General features: G+C 51.5%; 1 protein-coding gene across 9 annotated transcripts in view; it reads right to left on the minus strand.

Annotated features, from left to right (window-relative positions):
• Window positions 1-17926, minus strand: part of HIP1 (huntingtin interacting protein 1) — a 136551-nt gene that overhangs the window by 12236 nt on the left and 106389 nt on the right. For 6 of the 9 annotated variants that reach the window (XM_061401932.1, XM_061401933.1, XM_061401930.1 and 3 more), the window contains exons 8-23: window positions 17425-17565; window positions 15972-16029; window positions 13021-13096; window positions 12790-12930; window positions 11883-11983; window positions 11246-11318; window positions 10320-10503; window positions 9733-9821; window positions 9238-9354; window positions 7898-7999; window positions 7315-7458; window positions 6757-6892; window positions 4512-4598; window positions 4203-4310; window positions 3981-4117; window positions 1208-1318 (exon numbers count right to left, since the gene is read on the minus strand). In XM_061401932.1, the coding sequence (XP_061257916.1) occupies window positions 1208-1318; window positions 3981-4117; window positions 4203-4310; window positions 4512-4598; window positions 6757-6892; window positions 7315-7458; window positions 7898-7999; window positions 9238-9354; window positions 9733-9821; window positions 10320-10503; window positions 11246-11318; window positions 11883-11983; window positions 12790-12930; window positions 13021-13096; window positions 15972-16029; window positions 17425-17565 (1805 nt within the window). The remainder of the gene's footprint in view (window positions 1-1207; window positions 1319-3980; window positions 4118-4202; window positions 4311-4511; window positions 4599-6756; window positions 6893-7314; window positions 7459-7897; window positions 8000-9237; window positions 9355-9732; window positions 9822-10319; window positions 10504-11245; window positions 11319-11882; window positions 11984-12789; window positions 12931-13020; window positions 13097-15971; window positions 16030-17424; window positions 17566-17926) is intronic. The other 3 variants (XM_061401931.1, XM_061401935.1, XM_061401937.1) reach the window with 1 other exon arrangement.

The following is a 17926-nucleotide window of genomic DNA, read 5'->3' on the forward strand; positions in this document are numbered from 1 at the left end:
TTTCCAAATACATCACAGAGACTGAGAACCCACCGGTGGCCTGTTACATCTTGGGTCCGACATCCCGCAGATGCCGAGAGACCTAGCAGTGCCCACCCATGTTCTCGTGAGGGCAGGAAAACAACTCAGAGCTCCAAACTACTCAGTAGGAGGCAGCTGGTGTGACCTATGGCCTGTGAGTGTCTTAACATCCTGGTACTGGGCTGATGAGCCCAGAATTCTGAGAAGTATGGCACCATGCCAACAGGGGCAGCTGCACCAGGTCCTCCTACCAAGGCGGATGGCCTGAGTCTGCCACCAAAGGACCTGTCCAAGGTGCCCGCTCAGCTTTTCCCTGAGACAACAGCTACTGTCGATTTCCTGAGCACCTGGCCCCAAGACACCTGTATGTTATCACGCAGAACTGTTTACAATAGTGGTCCCCAACCTTTTTGGCACCAGGGACCGATTTCGTGGAAGATAATTTTTCCATCGACCAGCAGTGGGGGGTTGGGGGGGGGTGGTTTCAGGATGATTCCAAGGCATTACATTTACTGTGCACTTTATTTCTAATCTAATGGTGCTGCTGATCTGATAGGAGGTACCTGACTATGGCCCGGAGGTTGGGAACCCCTGCTTCCTCCCTCTGAGGAAGGAACGAGTGTCATCACCATCATATAGAGACAGAATCTGAATCTCAGCGAGGTTAACGTAACTGACTGGAAATCACACAACTAGTGAGTGATCAGTCTGGAACTTGAGGTTGGATGGCCTGACACCAAAGTATGGGATCCTTACAGAAACTGCTCATCTTCCCTTGGCTAGAACTTTCTATTTTCTGTTTCTCAGAGACCCTAGGGGGTTTGGGTTTTGGTTTGTTTTGTAGGGGGCCTTGCAGAGAAGGGGGCTTTCCTGGTGGCTCAGATGGTAAAGAATCTGCTTGCAATGCAGGAGAACTGGGTTTGATCCCTAGCTCAGGAAAATCCCCTAGAGAAGGGAATAACTATCCACTCCAATATTCTTGCCTGGAGAATCCCATGGACAGAGGATGCTGGTGGGCTACAGTCCATGGGGTCGTAGAGAGTCAGACATGACAGAGGTGACTTAGTATGCACGCACGCACATGGGTTTCTGCAGAGAATGACTGAGATATACCCAACGGACAAAGCTGCAGACGGGTAGCAGTTGCAAACCACCCCTTTAGGTGATCTCGCGGACACTCCCATACCTCTATTCTGGCCGTAGCGGCTTCAATGGCAGCCGAAGTGGCAGCCATCTCCTTGTCCACCAGGTCCCCCAGTTCCTCCTGTTTGATGTCCAGGCCTCTGGGCAGGAGATCCTGTGAACAGCATCACGAACGCTGAGACCACCCTCAGACTTCCTCTTTATCCTCCCGCGGCAGACCAGTAAACCTCACATGACAGAAGGTATGAGGACCCCGCCATGGAACACTTCTGCAAGCCAGGGAGGGGCTTGTCCGGAATTCTCTCTACCGCGTGAGCTCTGCAACCCCACACTCCTCCCAACTCTATGCTCACTCAGAGCCTACCTCCTTCCAAAAGGTCATCTCCATTGACCCCCACAAAGCCACTCAATTGCAGCTGCTCAGACCCTGACCCCACCCAAAGTAGCATTGATTGAATTTGCTGCTTGGGAGGTACTTCAAAAACATCTTCAAATGGGGATGATGTCTTCCAACCAGACAGTCTGTCCCTTATTTAACTTTGCTTCCAGGGGAATCGTACGAGGCAGTTACTATTTCTGTCCTACAGATGGGAAGCCAAGGCTCAGAAAGGTCAAACATCTTGACCACAGTAACTGCTAACAGACGAAGAAGCAGGGATCTAAACTCTGGTCTGATGGCAAAGCCTGTGATCTTTAGAAACAGTAAGTGTTATACACACAAGAGTATAAAATAGACATGAGTGGGTCAAGAATATGATGACCCATATTATCCACCACCCAAACTTAAGGAAGAGCTTAAGAAACATCCTCAATACTTTGAAATCTCCTGTATATCCTGCCCTGATTCCATCTGCCTTCCTTCCTACTTTCCATTTAAAGACAAACAATTCAGTAGAATACTTACCATGTCTTTTTTTGGTTTGTTTTTAAAATCCCTATGAATGTATCTTTAAACAATATAATATTGAGTCTGAATGTTTTGGAGAAGGAGATGGCAATCCACTCCAGTATTCCTGCCTGGAAAATCCCACGGACAGAATAGCCTGGTGGGCTGTAGTCCATGGGGTTGCAAAGAGTTGGATATGGCTGCAAAACTAAAGATTGCATGTTTTGGTCTTTATTTAAAAGGAACCATATTGCAAGTGAAAGAGGAGAGTGAAAAAGTTGGCTTAAAGCTCAACATTCAGAAAACTAAGATCATGGCATCCAGTCCCATCACTTCATGGCAAATAGATAGGGAAACAGTGGCTGACTATTTTCTTGGGCTCCAAAATCACTGCAGATGGTGACTGCAGCCATGAAATTAAAAGACACTTACTCCTTGGAAGGAAAGTTATGACCAACATAGATAGCATATTCAAAAGCAGAGACGTTACGTTGTCCACAAAGGTCCATCTAGTCAAGGCTATGGTTTTTCCAGTGGTCATGTATGGATGTGAGAGTTGGACTATAAAGAAAGCTGAGCACTGAAGAATTGATGCTTTTGAACTGTGGTGTTGGAGAAGACTCTTAAGAGTCCCTTGGACTGCAAGGAGATCCAACCAGTCCATCCTAAAGGAGATCAGTCCTGGGTGTTCATTGGAAGGACTGATATTGAAGCTGAAACTCCAATACTTTGGCCACCTGATGCGAAGAGTTGACTCATTGGAAAAGACCCTGATGCTGGGAAAGATTTAGGGCAGGAGGAGAAGGGGACAACAGAGGATGAGATGGTTGGATGGCATCACCGACTCAATGGACATGGGTTTGGGTAGACTCTGGGAGTTGGTGATGGACAGGGAGGCCTGGTGTGCTGCGGTTCGTGGGGTCGCAAAGAGTTGGACACGACTGAGCGACTGAACTGATACTGCAAATATTTTTCTATGATTTGCTCTTGCACTTACCATTCTGTGTGGGAGATTCATTTTATGACCTAGTAATTCTATTCCTGGGTTTATACAGAAACTCTTATGTGTGTGCATGAGGAGGTATATACAGGAATGATCATAGTGTGGGACATCTCTGGTGGGCCAATGGTTCAGAATCTGCCCACCAAGGGAGGGGACACCGGCTGGATCCTTAGTCTGGGAAGAGCCCACATGCTGTGGGGCAACGAAGCCCGTGCACCACAACTACTGAGCCCGTGAGCTCCAACTACTGAAGCCCACGTGCCCTAGACCCCGTGTTCCAAAACACGAGATACCACTGCAATGAGAAGCCCAGGTACTGCAACTACAGAGTAGCCCCTGCTCGCCAACCAACCCAGTGCAGTCACAAATAAATAATACATTTTTTAAAAACTTAAAAAAAAAATCCTATGACTATGTCATTGTCTAGAAGGAAAGGTTGGCAGCTTCTCGTTCACCATAGTCATCCTTCATCCACACATTTCAGGTTCTCCATCTCAAGGCCCACTTTTCCCCCATGGGAACCTGCCTTCCCCATGTGATCGCTCTCTTCTTAGCCGTTTTGCTCTCTCTCGTATATATATTCAATGAATTCAACTATTTGCTGGGTGTTAACCACTCACTGAGTGAATAAATATATTGTCTTCATTTCAGATGTTACCTGCCCAACCAGATAAAAACCCTTGAAAACAGGAAAGCCGTCTTTGCGCTGCTGAGCATGGTGATAATCACACAGCAGACTCCATTAACAGCCAGTGATTTAGGCAGAACAGGAAAGTCAATCAGGTGGTCAGATTTTACAGTCCTCTTACTTTAAATCAAGTTTCAAGTGTAGAAAGAACTGGCTTAGAACATCACCGATTCCCAAGGAAGCCCCCACCCCTCACTCCAAGAACTACCTTCCGCAGGAATAAATAATACTGATCATACTTCGCTAATGGCCGTGATCCTGGTGAGGCAGCTTCTCATGGCTGTGCTGTCGGCATTCTCGAAGATTCTTTCTTCCTCCAGGAAAGACAGATAGGTGAGGGTCTCCTTGCCGTACTGCTTACAGGCGTCAATCAGAGCTGCAGAGGCAAGGTGACGGAGACTTTTCAAAGGTCCCCCCGGCTCCCTGTGCATTTGGGGCGGCCCCTCCCCTCCGGTACTCACAGTCGGCCGACTCCGGCGGGGCTCTAAGGCAGGTGGCGCTGCCGTGAACGATGGTGTCACTGGTCAGGTGGGCCAGGAGTGTTACGGAGTGGAGGAGCCCACTGATATCTGCAGGAGTTGAAAGGGAACGTTCTCAGTCCTGCTGGAGGGGTGTCACTTCGGTCCCTCCTTCCTCCCCACTTTGCAAGAGGGACACACACACTCCTTTTCTGGGGGCGAAGGAACTGATGGTCATTGCTATGTTCCAACATTTCTGAACGTCACCTGGCTGTTGCTAGCAGTATACTCTACTTATCCTTCAGCTCTTACCTTCCGGGCACGCCAGGTACTGGCTCCAGCATTTTTCCAGTTGCTCAATGCAGCTGGAAGTGGAGTTGACCTTGGACAGCAGATGATCTGTGAAAGGGAAGACAGGGTGAAGTCAGAGCCATAGTCACAGCTCGCTTCATCCCCATTAGTTAATCTGCCTCATGGATGACCTTGAGGGGCGGAAGGTGGTGGTGGAGGGCGGAGGCGTGTTGCCCTGCAGGAGCTGCCCTGAGAGTGGGGAGGGAGGAGAGGTCGTTGGCTATGCTGACACGTGATTCTCTCATTGTAGCTTCAAAGGCTCTGCTTTGGAGTTATCTGGTCCTTTAGCCAAGAACCACGGCAACCACACCACGGCCTTGTTTCCGCCCCTAACTTCCCATCACTGCCAACTGAATCTAACCCGGCCTTCTTATTAAGTCTTTCAAGGCCCTAGGCATTGGCCTATACAGGAAAAGAATCTTTAAAAAAAATTTATAAAGTATATGTGTAACTGATTCACTCTGCTATATACCTGAAACTTTGTGTTCAGTCACTAAGTCATGTTCAACCCTTTGCAACCCCAGAGACTGCAGCCCGCCAAGTTCCTCTGTCCATAGGATTTTCCAGGCAAGAATACTGGAGTGGATTACCATTTCCTCCTCCAGGGGATCTTCCTGACCCACGGATCAAACCCGTGTTTCTTAACGGTCCCTGCAGTGGCAGACGTGTTCCTTACCACTAGCACCACCTGAGAAGCCCACACTCAACATTGTTAATCAACTCTACTTCAATTAAACAACAAAAAAAGGCTCTTGGATTCTCATTCCTCTCGAGCTCAGAGCCCTGGCTCCGTGGGGCGAATCTACATTCACGCTCTGCCCACAATGCAGCAATTTCCATGGCTGCGCCTTTGTGCTCTGATCCAGAGACTGCATCGCGTAAGAGGTAAAGTGCAGTCTCCCTGCACAGGTGTTGCAGCCCCTGGTTCTAGCACTACTGGCTGTGTTCTCAGGTCATGTGCGCCTGCTTCATCACCCGACAAAGGAGGGATAACGGTACCATGCCCCAGCATCACGGTGAGGATCGCTGGACCGAGGCGCGTAAAGCACTGAGAATGCTGCCTTCACAGAGCATAGCGAGCTCGCAGTAAACGTCAGCTCTTCCTGCTGTTTGTTTTTAATTTGGTTGCGCCGCGCGGGATCTCTGATCTTCATTGCAGCCTGAGGGATCTTTAGTTGCTGCAACTAAGAATTCACACACCACAACTAAAGATCCCGCATGCCGCAACGTCGGCTGTTTTAATGGGTTATTATTCCCCACTTTTCTTCCTCCATGGCTTCACGTTTCTCTTCTTCTTTCAAAACCCAGCTCACACCATCTCCTGAGGAACCCCTCCGCAGCTGCCTGCTCTCCTAGCATTTCTGCAGTCAACCCACATGTGTTCCTTCCTTTGTAACTGTGGGGTTTCCTTACAGATGGGTTCCCCGCTGAACAAGATATCCTAGTCCTTCCTGAAATACTTCACCAAATTGAGACCTTTCTAGTTAATACTAAAAATCATCTGTTCCCTCCCTTCTGCCTTGTCCTCAATGGGACCTCTCAGGACTTTGCCAACAAGTTCCCTCTGCTTCAAAACAAGCTGGAATCTATTCATGGCTATCCACGCCTTCCCAGATTCCCCAGGGCCTGGATGCTCTTCTGTCTAATGTGTGCCCCATCCTCTTGCAATGGGGGCCCCCTCTGACTCCAACGGCATGCCCTGAGGACTCTGGCGGCTAGAGCAGTGGGCCCTGGCTTACGCCCTTGCTGACTCTTGGGGGTGTGCAGGGGGAGGGTATCGCTTCTGCCCCTCTGTGCTTAAGGAAGATGCCTCCCCGTCTAGATCTGAAGCTCACGGCAGCCGTGTCTGGATTGAGACCACACTGTTCTTAGAGGCACACAGGGCTGCCTGTCCCTCCCCCTCCTGGCATTCAGAGGTGTTTCAGGCCACAGCGCCCAGAAGGCATTTCATGGGTGTGATCCACAACTGTAGGTGTCCCACCTTGTGGGAGGTGGCTGGGGGTGTGGAAAGTCCTACTGCCCAGGACATAGGCACTGCCCATTTTACAGATCCTAGGGGGTGGGGCCTAGGCATCCCCAGGCGATCCTAACACACAGCTGTGCTGGGAGCCTGAGTCAGAGTCACACGGAGTTCAACGCCAACACGAGGATCGGTGCGGAGGGGCAGGGGGGATGACACCCAGAAGCCAGGCGAGGGGAGGGGCACCTGCAGATCCAGCGCAGCTTGAGAGAGTGGGCTCCTCAAACAGTCTCAGGGCCTCTTGCACCACCTGCTCTGCAGCCCTCCTCGCCTCAGCCAGAAGCATCTTGTGTTGATCCTTCTCGAGCCGGCATATAGATTCCTAGAGATGGTGGTCCCGGGGGGTGAGGGTCGGCCACAGACCTCCCTAATGAGCCTCCACCCAGTATCCACCGGTGACACAGCTGGGATTCCTGGCACCTTAGCTCAAGCTGCTGCTCATGAGGCCCAAGCCACGGGGTTCGACAGAGAAAAAGCCTTTAACCTTGTCCGCGGGCGTGTGCCACCAAGCCCAGGAGGCTATGGCGCTGGACCACGGTGGTCCTTGGGAGAGAGGGCCAGGTCCCTTCTTATCTGCCCCGAGCGAGGCATCAGAAGTTATGCTCGCTGAGTATTCACCTTCACAATCTGGCCAAAGGCCCCAGACTCCCTTTCACAGCCCCCCTGCCTCCACCAATACCCACAACCCAGCGCCCACAGGTGTAAGACTGGACTTGGTCTGCCCCAGAAGCGCCCGGTACTCGCCTGTGCGCTGGACAGTTTGAGCTGCGTGTACTCCAGCTGCTCCCGAAGAGCGGACAGCTCCTCCTCCCGACAAGCCATGGCGCTCATCAGGCTGTCCCGGTCCTTCTCCAGGTCTGTGATCTGGGCAGTCCACTTTGCCTCCGACTGTGATGGGGATGGAGTGGCCCAGAGGGAGTTGCTGGGAGAATGAAACTGTCCCCTTCCCAGAGATCCAAACCCTCTCCCGGGCCACCAGGAATCTGTCACCCGCATCCCCGAGTGCGGACTGATCCTGGATGGGACCAAGGGGGCCACGTGCCGGTGGGGACGGATGCTGTGCTAAGTTGCTTCAGTCGTGTCCGATTCTCTGGGACCCCACGGACTGTAGCCCACCAGGCTCCTCTGTCCATGGGATTCTCCAGGCAAGAATACTGGAGTAGGTCATCATGCCCTCTTCCAGGGGATCTTCCCAACCGGGGATCGAACCTATCTTTCTTGCATCTCCTGTATCTTCTCCTCAACACCACCTGGGAAGCCCTAGCTGACAGCAACCCCGAAGCCCAAGGGGAAGAGAATGAGGAAGGGAAAGACAGGCGACACTCACCTGGGCAGAATTTTCCAGGCTGCCTTGGACAATCTGGAGTTCCTGTTTGCTGGTGGCAAGTTCTTGCTTCAAATTCTCTAGTACTTCTGTCTGTTCTTGAGTCTGAATGAGACGAAAAACAGGAGTACTATGATCTAGGTGGTGGCTTCAAGGGATAAATACATGTAAAAAAATTCCCAAGCTATAAATGTAGATTTGTTTAATCTTTTTTTTAAACTATTTTTAAAATTTTGGCCATGCCATATTGTATGCGGGATCTTAGTTCCCTGACCAGGGATCAAACCCATGCCCCCTGAAGAAGTCTTAACCACTGGACTGCCAGGGAAGTCCCTGTATAATTTTTATATAGAAGCAAGAGAGGTCAGAATGAACCAATAATTTTTCTTCCAGTTACAGGAAATGTCAAGGGGAGCTTTAGGCATGGGGTCCCAAAGAATCAGACATGCTTGAGCAACTGAGCACCACACTCAAATGTCATGCTTGCGCCCACAAATAACACTAATCAAAGCAGAACCAGATTTTTAATTCAGGCATCCCAACACCTGGTAGGTATTCTGCTGACTCACCCTATCTCACCATCTTGAAGCAATCCCCTTCTTTGATTTCTAAGTGGTATTTTTTTCAAAGAGCAGGTTGTGACCCATGAGTAAGAATTCATAACGAACATTTTTTTTTTTAATGCAATAAACAGAGCCAAAAAATAACCCACATAATAAGGTAAAGTATCGCTCTGTGAAACTTTGATTTTCATTAGATTTTTTTTTTTAACTTTTTGGTCATACCATGCGGCACGTGGCATCGTAGCACCCCACCCAGGGCTGGAACACATACCCCCTGCACTGGAAGCACAGAGTCCTAACCACTGGACTGCCAGGGAAGTCCTCCATCAGATGCTGTTTTTACTTTGGGACACAGAGAAGTGTGAAAGCCCCTGCTCCTAAGTGGAAGGCACTCTGTTTTATCCACCTGCCATCTCTTATGCCAACGGAACCTGCCGCCTAATGCCAACTCCACCCCAAGGCACGACTGCAGACAGCTCCTGGCTGTGGGTCTTTGTAAATGCCGATCCTCTCTCTGACATCCACCTGCTTCCACTTCAAAACCTCCTTGAGATTCATCTTAGCTGACAAGCCCCACTCAACTTCAGACCTTTCATCACGTCATGCCCCTAACAGCGTACACGTGAGTAACCATGTCCTGTGCCCTAGGGCCCCTTGCTACCCTCCCCACAGATCCGCCCGTGAAGACAAGGCCCTCAGTTCTGTGCAGTGCTCAAAGCCCCCTCCATCTCGATGGAGGGCACCCCTCCTCGACTCCCACCTACTTCTCCTTCCACTCACCTTCCGCTGGGCCTGGTCACTGATGCGCTGAAAAGAATCCTCCAGCTCTTTTTTCTCCCGTTCCAAATCCACCTGGGCTTGTCTGGCCACCGACACCTGTTTGGTCACCTCCGCATTCTGCAAGAGAAGAATGGTGTCTCAAACTGGCTAACCTCCCACTTACAGGCCATTACCCTGTAGAACCAAGGACGGCACTCAGACTGCGAGTGCCCTAAAGATGAACACAGACATCGCTTCCCCACCCAGAGGAAGCTGTTGCCTTCAGATGCTCGACTCTCGAGTATTGCAAAAATGATCAAGATGGGGACTATCACAAGTAGGGCTGGTACCTAAGGGGGAGCTTGAGCTACGACAGCCAGGGAGCTCTGGTTTCCAAGAAATGGTGGGGACACTGGCCCTGGAGAAGCCATCCAGCCTGGGTCGACATCTCCCCTGGGCAGGGGGCCCTGGGCACGGGGGACAGGGTGCTGGTGATGGTGGTGGTGAGGCTCCTACCTTCCGCAGCAGGGCGGCATGGTTCTGCACCAGCTCATTGTACTTCTCCTTCAGCTTGCTGTAGCGCTGCTCGTTGGCTTGGGCTTTCCCTGAATTGTCAAGGACCAAGGTGAGGCGTCTGCACTGGCGGGGCACCCTCTGCTCTTCTGATAAGCCAGAGTCCCTAGAAGACTATCTTGCTTTTCCACAAGCATCTATACCTCCTTCTCCCATAAAAGTCTTACTTAAAATTAAAGTCCTCTGGCACGTCTGCTTTAACAAAGAATCACCTGATTCAAATCCCTCCACTGATTCATGCCCTTTGAGCATTCCAAATTTGGCATTTTAAAATCAGTGTTACTGGCTGCTACGCCACGATTTTTCATAAGCTGTTTTTCTTTTGTCTCCCCATCTCTGTGTTCCCAGCAGGGCCTCATGGGGAACTCCAACCCCTCCTCCTAACCGCTGATGCTGACGTTCACGACAGCCCCTCTGGACAGACGCCAGGCAGGGACCCTGGTGCCCAGCCTCAGCCTGCATTCCAGGGCTGGCGGGGCGCCGCCCTCCCCGGCCCCACCCTCACGCCCACCCCAGCGACAGCTCCTCACTCTCGATCTCCGTCAGGCTCCGCTGAGCCTTCTCCGTGTCCTCGCGCTTCTTCTTGAGCTCGTCCAGCTCGGCCCGGAGGAACTCGCTCTCGTCGGCCGCCTGCTGCCGCAGGTGCTGCTGCTCGGCCAACTCGGCCTCCAGCTCGCTAGTGCGGCCCTTGAGCTGCAGCACGGCCCGCTGGCTCTGTGGGGAGGGCCCAGGGATGAGCAAGAGCGCGGGGTGGGACGAGAAGGTCCCACCTACCACGTCTCTAGTGCCAACCAAATAAACACCTGGGTTTCCCAACGAGCTCACTCCCAAGGCCTCGCAAAGAGAGGTCACTACAAGCCATCCACCCACCAACAGGGGGTGAGGGCAGGGGAGTTCCGGTCCTGTTAGAGGGGCCTGGGGGCAATGACAGACCAGCTAGAATGAGGAAGGGGAGAATGCTTGCTGCTGCTGCTAAGTCGCTTCAGTCGTGTCTGACTCTGTGCGACCCCATAGAAGGCAGCCCACCAGGCTCCGCCGTCCCTGGGATTCTCCAGGCGAGAGTACTGGAGTGGGTTGCCATTGCCTTCTCTGGAATGCTTGCTCCCAGGTAAAGGATCTGATCATCCATGAGTCAGCAGCAGATACTGCAAATAGCCGGCAAAGCTACAAGCCAAACCTTCTCATCACCACGTGACAAGAACAGGTATCACCACGGCCAGCTGGTGGTCATGATTCTCTCCAAGTATCACAGGGCCCCTGGAGTGTGGCTTAAATGCTGCTCGCAAGGGTAAGTGTACTGGAAACACACGACAACCTGGTGCTCTGGCTTTGGCATTTCTACTAATTAACCCTCCATTAAGATGTGGCTCAACAAGAGTGGATGTGAAGAAAATTTAATATTGAAAGCTATCATGTGCCGGTGAAGCCCAGAGGTGGATCTGAGCCCAACTCATACCTCAGTCTTCATGTTTTCCAGCTGTGCTTTCAGTTCTCTGGTCTCTCCAAACAGCTGATCAATTAACTGATCCCTAGGAAGAGAAGGAGAGCAAGTTTGCTTCCAGTGTGCTTCTCTTTCCTTTGAAATGCGAGCTGGGAGACCCGGGGAGGAGGTTAAAAGCCGATGTTCATTTGGGAACAATTCTTTGAAATCCTGTAAGTTAAACTCTAAGACCCGCAGTGTCTCCAGATACTAATCTACTACCCACGGGCCCTCAGGTATCCTAGCCTCATTGGCTACTCCTCTAGGATTTGAAAGGGGTCAGTATTCAAAGGTTAGGACTTCCCAAGTGGCTCAGCAGTAAAGAATCGGCCTGCCAATGGGTTCAATCCCTGGGTTGGGAAGATTCCATGGAGAAAGGAATGGCTACCCACTCCAGTATTCTTATCTGGAGAATCCTATGGACAGAGGAGCCTGGCAGGCTACAGTTTATGGGGTCGCAAAAGAGTCAGACACGACTTAGTAACTAAACAACTCGAAGGTCAAGACGTTTATCTATGAAGCCGGAGAATTCCTCTTCAGTTGGGTGTGGCGAGTAAGCTTGGCTTAACACAGGGCCCACACCATCTGCTTTAACCCCACAGCCTGGACTCACTTCTCATCCTTGTTCACGCCATTCTGACTGTTGAAATTGAAGGGATCGCTGCTGGAGGAGCTGCCAAAGATGTCATCGAACTTGCTGTCGAATGAATTCTGCTGTGACCAGAAAGGAGTGCAGACAAAGTTAGAGACTCAGAGGGGTCTGTGTGGGTCTCAACAGCCACACGTGGGAACAGATGCTTTCTTAATCTGGTTCAAATCTAAGTACAGCGCCTCCTAGGAACGGCAGGGCAGCGTGATCTGTCTAGGTCGGCGGCTGGGTTAGAATGTGCCTCAACTTCTCTGGTGGTCCAGTAGCTAAGACTGTTCCCAGTGAAGGGGGCCCAGGTTTGATCCCTGCTCAGGGAACCAGATTCCACATGCCTCAACCAAAGACCCCCAATGCCAAACTAAAAAGATCTCATGTGACACAGCAAAGACCTGCTGCAGGGGCTTCCCTGGTGGCTCGGTGGTCAAGAATCTGCCTGCCAACACAGGAGACACAGGTTTGATCCCAGGTCCGGAATCTGCCTGCCAACGCAGGAGACACAGGTTTGATACCACATGCCTCGGAGCAACTAAGCCCCTGTGCTGCAACTACTGGGCCTGTGTTCCAGAGCTCAAGAACGGCAATTACTGGGCCCGTGTGCCCTAGAGCCGGTGCTCTGCAACAAGAGAAGCCCCTGCACCGCAACGAAGAGTAGCCCCCACTCTTTGAAACGAGAGAAAAGCTTGCACAGCAACGAAGACCCAGCACAGCCATATATAAACAAAGTGTAAAAAAAAAAATAGAGCCAGTGCAGTCAAACAAATGAATAAATAAATAAGAAGGTGGCCGAGCCTGGCCACGGTCCTCCGCCCGCCTCCCTGCACCCAGGGGGCACTGGGAAGGGCTGAGTGAGCTCCTCCCACGAGGTCCTCACCTGCTGGGAGGCATCCATCCCCATGAGGTCATCCTTCTCTAAGACCGGCTCGCTGTCGGGGGATGACGCCTCGGCTGGGATCACCACCACGGGGCTGACGTGTTCTGACAGGGCGGAGGCTCGTAGGAAATTAGGTGGGTTCTGAAGAGGGAAGACGCATTTCTTGAACCCTGCCCGCCTGCCAGCCTCGAGGACAGGCCCCCTGGGCTCGGCAGTTCCTGGCATGCTTACCTCTGGCAGTTGAGGGATCTGAATAAGCCGCTTGAAGTACTGCAGGTTGCTGGAGCGGTAGAAAAAATCTTTCAACCTAGGGGTGGAGAGAGGTTGGAGGGCTGCTGGGGGCCTTCACTAGCCCCGAGGAGGGGACACCCCACTTTCCTACTGCCTGCCCAGCTCCGGGCACAGGCTGCCAAGGAGACGGCTTCTATGGTGCAATTATGACGCTGCCGGAGACATTATGTATTGCCCGCCCTCACTGATCTAGGGGTGAGCAATGTTGGTGTTGCTTAGTTTTAAGTCGTGGCCGCCTCTTTGCGACTCCATGTGGAGCCTTCCCAGGTGGCTCAGGGGTAAAGAATCCACTTGCCAATGTACGAGATGCAGGTTCAATCCCTGGATATGGAAGATTCCCCAGAGAAGGAAATGACAACCCACTCCAGTATTCTTTCCTGGAAGAATCCCATGGACAGAGCAGACTGGCAGGCTACAGTCCATGGGGTCTCAAGAGTCGGACACGACTTAGTGACTAAAACAACAACAAATAATCTTGGATGGATATGGGAATGAAGAAACTCCAATTTTTTCCTCATCCTCAAGTCTCCATCTTGTATCAAAGCATCGAAGGCCAAGAGCATCAGACATTCTTTCTGAGATGAAAGCGGGTTAGTGATAGCCCTCGCTCTGCAGCACAGAATTTTCTCCTGCTCAGCCCAAAAAATGAAACCCCTGGGGTCTCAGGACAGCCCATCAGACCCCAAGGTTAGGACTGTCCCTGTGACCTCACTGCTGCTTTCCCCGAATTTGGGGACACCGAGGCCTCAGCCGCTGTGTCTGCGAGAGAGAAGGTGATGCTTTCATTAGCTTGAAGAATGAAGGGAAACTGAATCACCTGACCACACGCCCCCCGCTTTCTGGGCTGGAGCCAACAGTAATAGGCTCTTGCTTTCCTAAGCTACTGGAATTTAACATTCCAGGAAGTCAGCCCCAGGGCCTGTCTCCTAGGATTTAATAAGTCATTTTTTATAGCATAAACATACAAGGCTTTTCAAACAGAATAAGGAACCGGGTGGTTCGCACAACTCTGAACTTGCCCTCTGATTGCTACTCAGCAACCAGCAAGAGAAGCCTGGGCTTGGGTTCTGGGGGAGATGCTTTTCCTGCAGTCAAGGATGAAGAAATTAACAAGGAAAATAATCACGCTAGTGTCCTTCGTGGCTCCCTCCTTCCCGTCTCTCCTCCATTCCGGCCCCTCTTCTTGGGCAAGCTTAATTGAAAGATGAAGTGGACTTGTCATCTCATCACCAATTTTCTTCCCCAAACGCAGCAGAATCATTTGCCCCCGTCAGACAAGCTCTTCCTCTTCTAGACTGGATAGCAGGCTTAGTTCCTGAATTGATTCAAACATTGACTGAACACTACAGTCTTAAGGAACTATTATGAATTCAGGTGCTAGAGATACAATTACAGGCGAGACAGTCGAACAAAAATAAGGTCATTCTTAGAACTAGAAAGCTGCTATAATGGAGAATACAAGGGTGGGTGGGTGGGGAGGTGGGATGGAACAGGAGATGAGGGGAAAGACCCCACTTAAATAAGGCGGCTAGGGACTTCCTTTGTGTGGAGGTGACTGAAGATGACCTGGATGGAGCTGGCCAGGCTGGAAGAAGAGCATCATGAGGAGGGGGAATAGCAAGTGCTAAGCCTCCGAGCTGTGGGTACGTTTCAAGAACTGGAAGAGGACCCCACAAGGTGCGCCTGAAACACTATGAGCGCTGGACAAGGGGTCAGCAAGGACGGGCAGAGGCCAGACCGTGCAAGGACCTTGCAGACCACGCAGAGGGGCTTGGATTTGTTCTCAGAAGCCACTGAAAGGTTGGGAGCAAGGGGGTTACGTTTTTACAAGGTCATTCTAACTGCTGGGTGGGGATGGGATTGCAGGGGACAGGAGCAGAGCACTGAGCCCATGCTGGAGGGTCCTGGTAGACAGCAAAAGAATCAGAGGAGGTGGGAGGCAGAACGAGAGCCAAGATCTGTTTGTAGATAAACCAAGTATCATCTGAACTCGCTAATGGATTAAACATGGGCAATGAGGAGAATGGTGAGTTTCAGATCTCTCTCCTAAGCGGATGGTGGGCAGTATTTACTGCGATAAAAAAGATCGGGAAGAAAATGTTTTGGGAAGAAAGCCTAGAGTTCAGTTTGATGTAAATTTGGTGTGAAAAGTGAAAGTCACTCAGTCGTGTCCAACTCTTTGGGACCCCATGGACTATACAGTCCATGGAATTCTCCAGGCCAGGATACTGGAGTGGGTAGCCTTTCCCTTCTCCAGCAGATCTTCCCGACCTAGGAATAGAACCAAGGTCTCCAGCATTGCAGGCAGATTCTTTACCAATTGAGCTATTAGGGAAGCCCCAATTTGGTGTAGAGATGTCAAACAGACCACTGGGGATGTAAGCCTGGGATTCAGAGGTGAGGTCTGGTTGGAGATACATCTCTTGGAGTTGTCAGCATGTACATGGCATGAGACCAGGAGAATTTAGGTAAAGAAAAGGAGAAGAGGATGAAGTCCTGGGCATAAGGGAGGCAATGAATGAATAAATGGAATCACCCTCCTCTATGAGATTTATTAGAGAACTGATGGCTTCCCCAGTCATTGGCAGTTTTGCCCACACCTTCTTTTCCTTCGCCTTTAAAGCAATAAAGCAGGTACCCTTGTCCCTCGATGATTTAAAAGCAAGTGCTCATGGAACTTCCCTGGTGGTCTAGCAGTTAAGACTCCACGTTTCTAAGGCAGGGGGTACAGGTTCGATCCCTGGTTGGGAAACTAAATCCCACGTGGCTGCCGCATGGTGTGGCCAAAAATAAAATATAAAAAAAAAAATCAAAGCAAGTGCTCCTGCAAGGATGGGTTGCATTTACAGCACTTTTAGACTCACTGCTTTTCTGTCACTCAAGCCGCTTACTTTGTGAACTGCTCCAGGAAGCGGTCCCGGTGGCCTTGCAGGGTGTCGGCTGGGAGACCTGGAAGGAATTGGCAAAGAGTGAGAGGGAAGAAGAGGGGCAGAGGGCAGGGGAGGGGAGGGGACCATCCTCCCTGGGGCCAGTGGTCAGCCCAGGGGAAGGCATTCCTGACCTAGAGCTGCCCGGGAACTGGTAACCTCTTGGGCCCAGCTGGGGCCAGCAGGGACTCTGGAGGTGCTTATCAGCCAACTCTCCTTCTATCTGCTCCTGGAGTGTGAGCTCCCTGGGCACAGAGGGCTGGAAGTTGTGCCCCTGAGCACAGCAGCAGGGTGGACCAGAGCAGGCCCTGGAGGGGGGCTCTCTCCCAGGGGCCGTGTATACTGGATGCCCTGGGTGAGGCCTTGTGCAGACATGAGTCTGGGAGAGACCCAGAGAGCCTGCTGTGGGGACCAAACACCTCAGGATTGAGACCCACAGGATCCAGTCTAGCACTGGCTCGGTAACTGCTGACTCTATGATGCTGGACAAGCAGCCTCTTAGGGCCGGCCTCCTCCCTGGCAGAGTGGGGACCATTCACCTCCCAGATTGTACAGTTCTGTGCAGTTCAGCTACAGTGTCTTAAATTTCAATTTTAGTAATTTTTGAATGTGATACTATCATTCGGTATAAACAGGGAGTACACATATAAAGTATAGTAATTCAAAGGGGCATCCTACGAGGTATCCGACCAGGACTCCTTAAAGACTTCCCTGGTGGTCAGTGGTTAAGAATGCACACGCCAACGCAAGGGACAGACACAGATTCGATCCCTGGTCTGGGAGGATTTCGTAGGCTGTGGAGCAACTAAGTCCGTGAGCCACGACTACTGCGCCCTTGGGCCTAGAGCTATGCTCTGCAACAAGAGAAGCCACCCCACTGAGAAGCCCCCCACTCGCCACAACTAGAGAAAGCCCCTGTGGAACAACGAAGACCCAGGGCACCCAAAAATAAAGTGGAGAAAAAAGTAATAAAAACAACTGTCGAGGTCATCAAAAACAAGGCAAGTCCAAGGAAACCGTCAGAGCTGAGAGGAGCCTAGGGATACCTGATGACTGAATGTAACACCGTGACCCGGGTGGGATCTTGGGACAGAAAAACGTCATTAGGCATAAACTGGAAATGTGCATAACGCATGGACTTCGGTGAATAATAACGTATCACTATCGGTTCACGAACAACGTGGTAGCCTGGAGGGGGAGGGCAGGGGCATCCTGGGTCACTGCTAGGGCAGGCTGGGTGCGTCCCTGCGCACAGCAAGGCTTGGTCCCGATCTTTTATTATCAACACAGCTGGGAGCTCCGCGGGCCTTCTGAAATAGGAGCAGAAAGCCAAGGGCACCGGGGCAGGGGGAGCTGCCTCTCTCCAGGGACGGCCTTGCGGCCAGAAGCTTCCAGAGATCAAGCCCAGAGTACTCACAGGAGTGGAGCTTGAAGAGAAGCTTGACAGCGTAATCATAGAGGTGGCTGCAATCCAAGATGACCTGGATGAGCGGGGCGAGGCGGCACTGCCCGGCTGTGGTCACCGACACGGAGCGGGACATGTCCAGGGAGTTGAATACTAGGGGACAGGGAGGGGAGATGTGAGCAGAGCTGGGGAATGAGAGGCACCTTCTCAGAGGGCAGAGGACAAGCGTCCAGCACCAGAGGACCTGTTCTGTGCAACCATGGTCTCGTGTTAATATGTTTAACCCTTCAGCACTCCTCTGCTCTGTGCTGTGCTCAGGCGTGTCCGACTCTTCGTGACCCCATGGAGGCTCCTGGGTCCATGGGATTGCCCAGGCAAGAATACTGGAGTGGGTGGCTATTTCCTCCTCCATTCAACACTCCTACGGGGTAGCTAAAAGCATCCCTGTTATTCAGGAGAGGAAATTGGAGGTAAGCAACTTGAAGGCAGTCACAAAGCCAGAAGTGGTTTTGCT

The sequence above is a fragment of the Bos javanicus genome, chromosome 25 (genome assembly GCF_032452875.1).
Source record: "Bos javanicus breed banteng chromosome 25, ARS-OSU_banteng_1.0, whole genome shotgun sequence".
Lineage (NCBI taxonomy): Eukaryota > Metazoa > Chordata > Mammalia > Artiodactyla > Bovidae > Bos > Bos javanicus.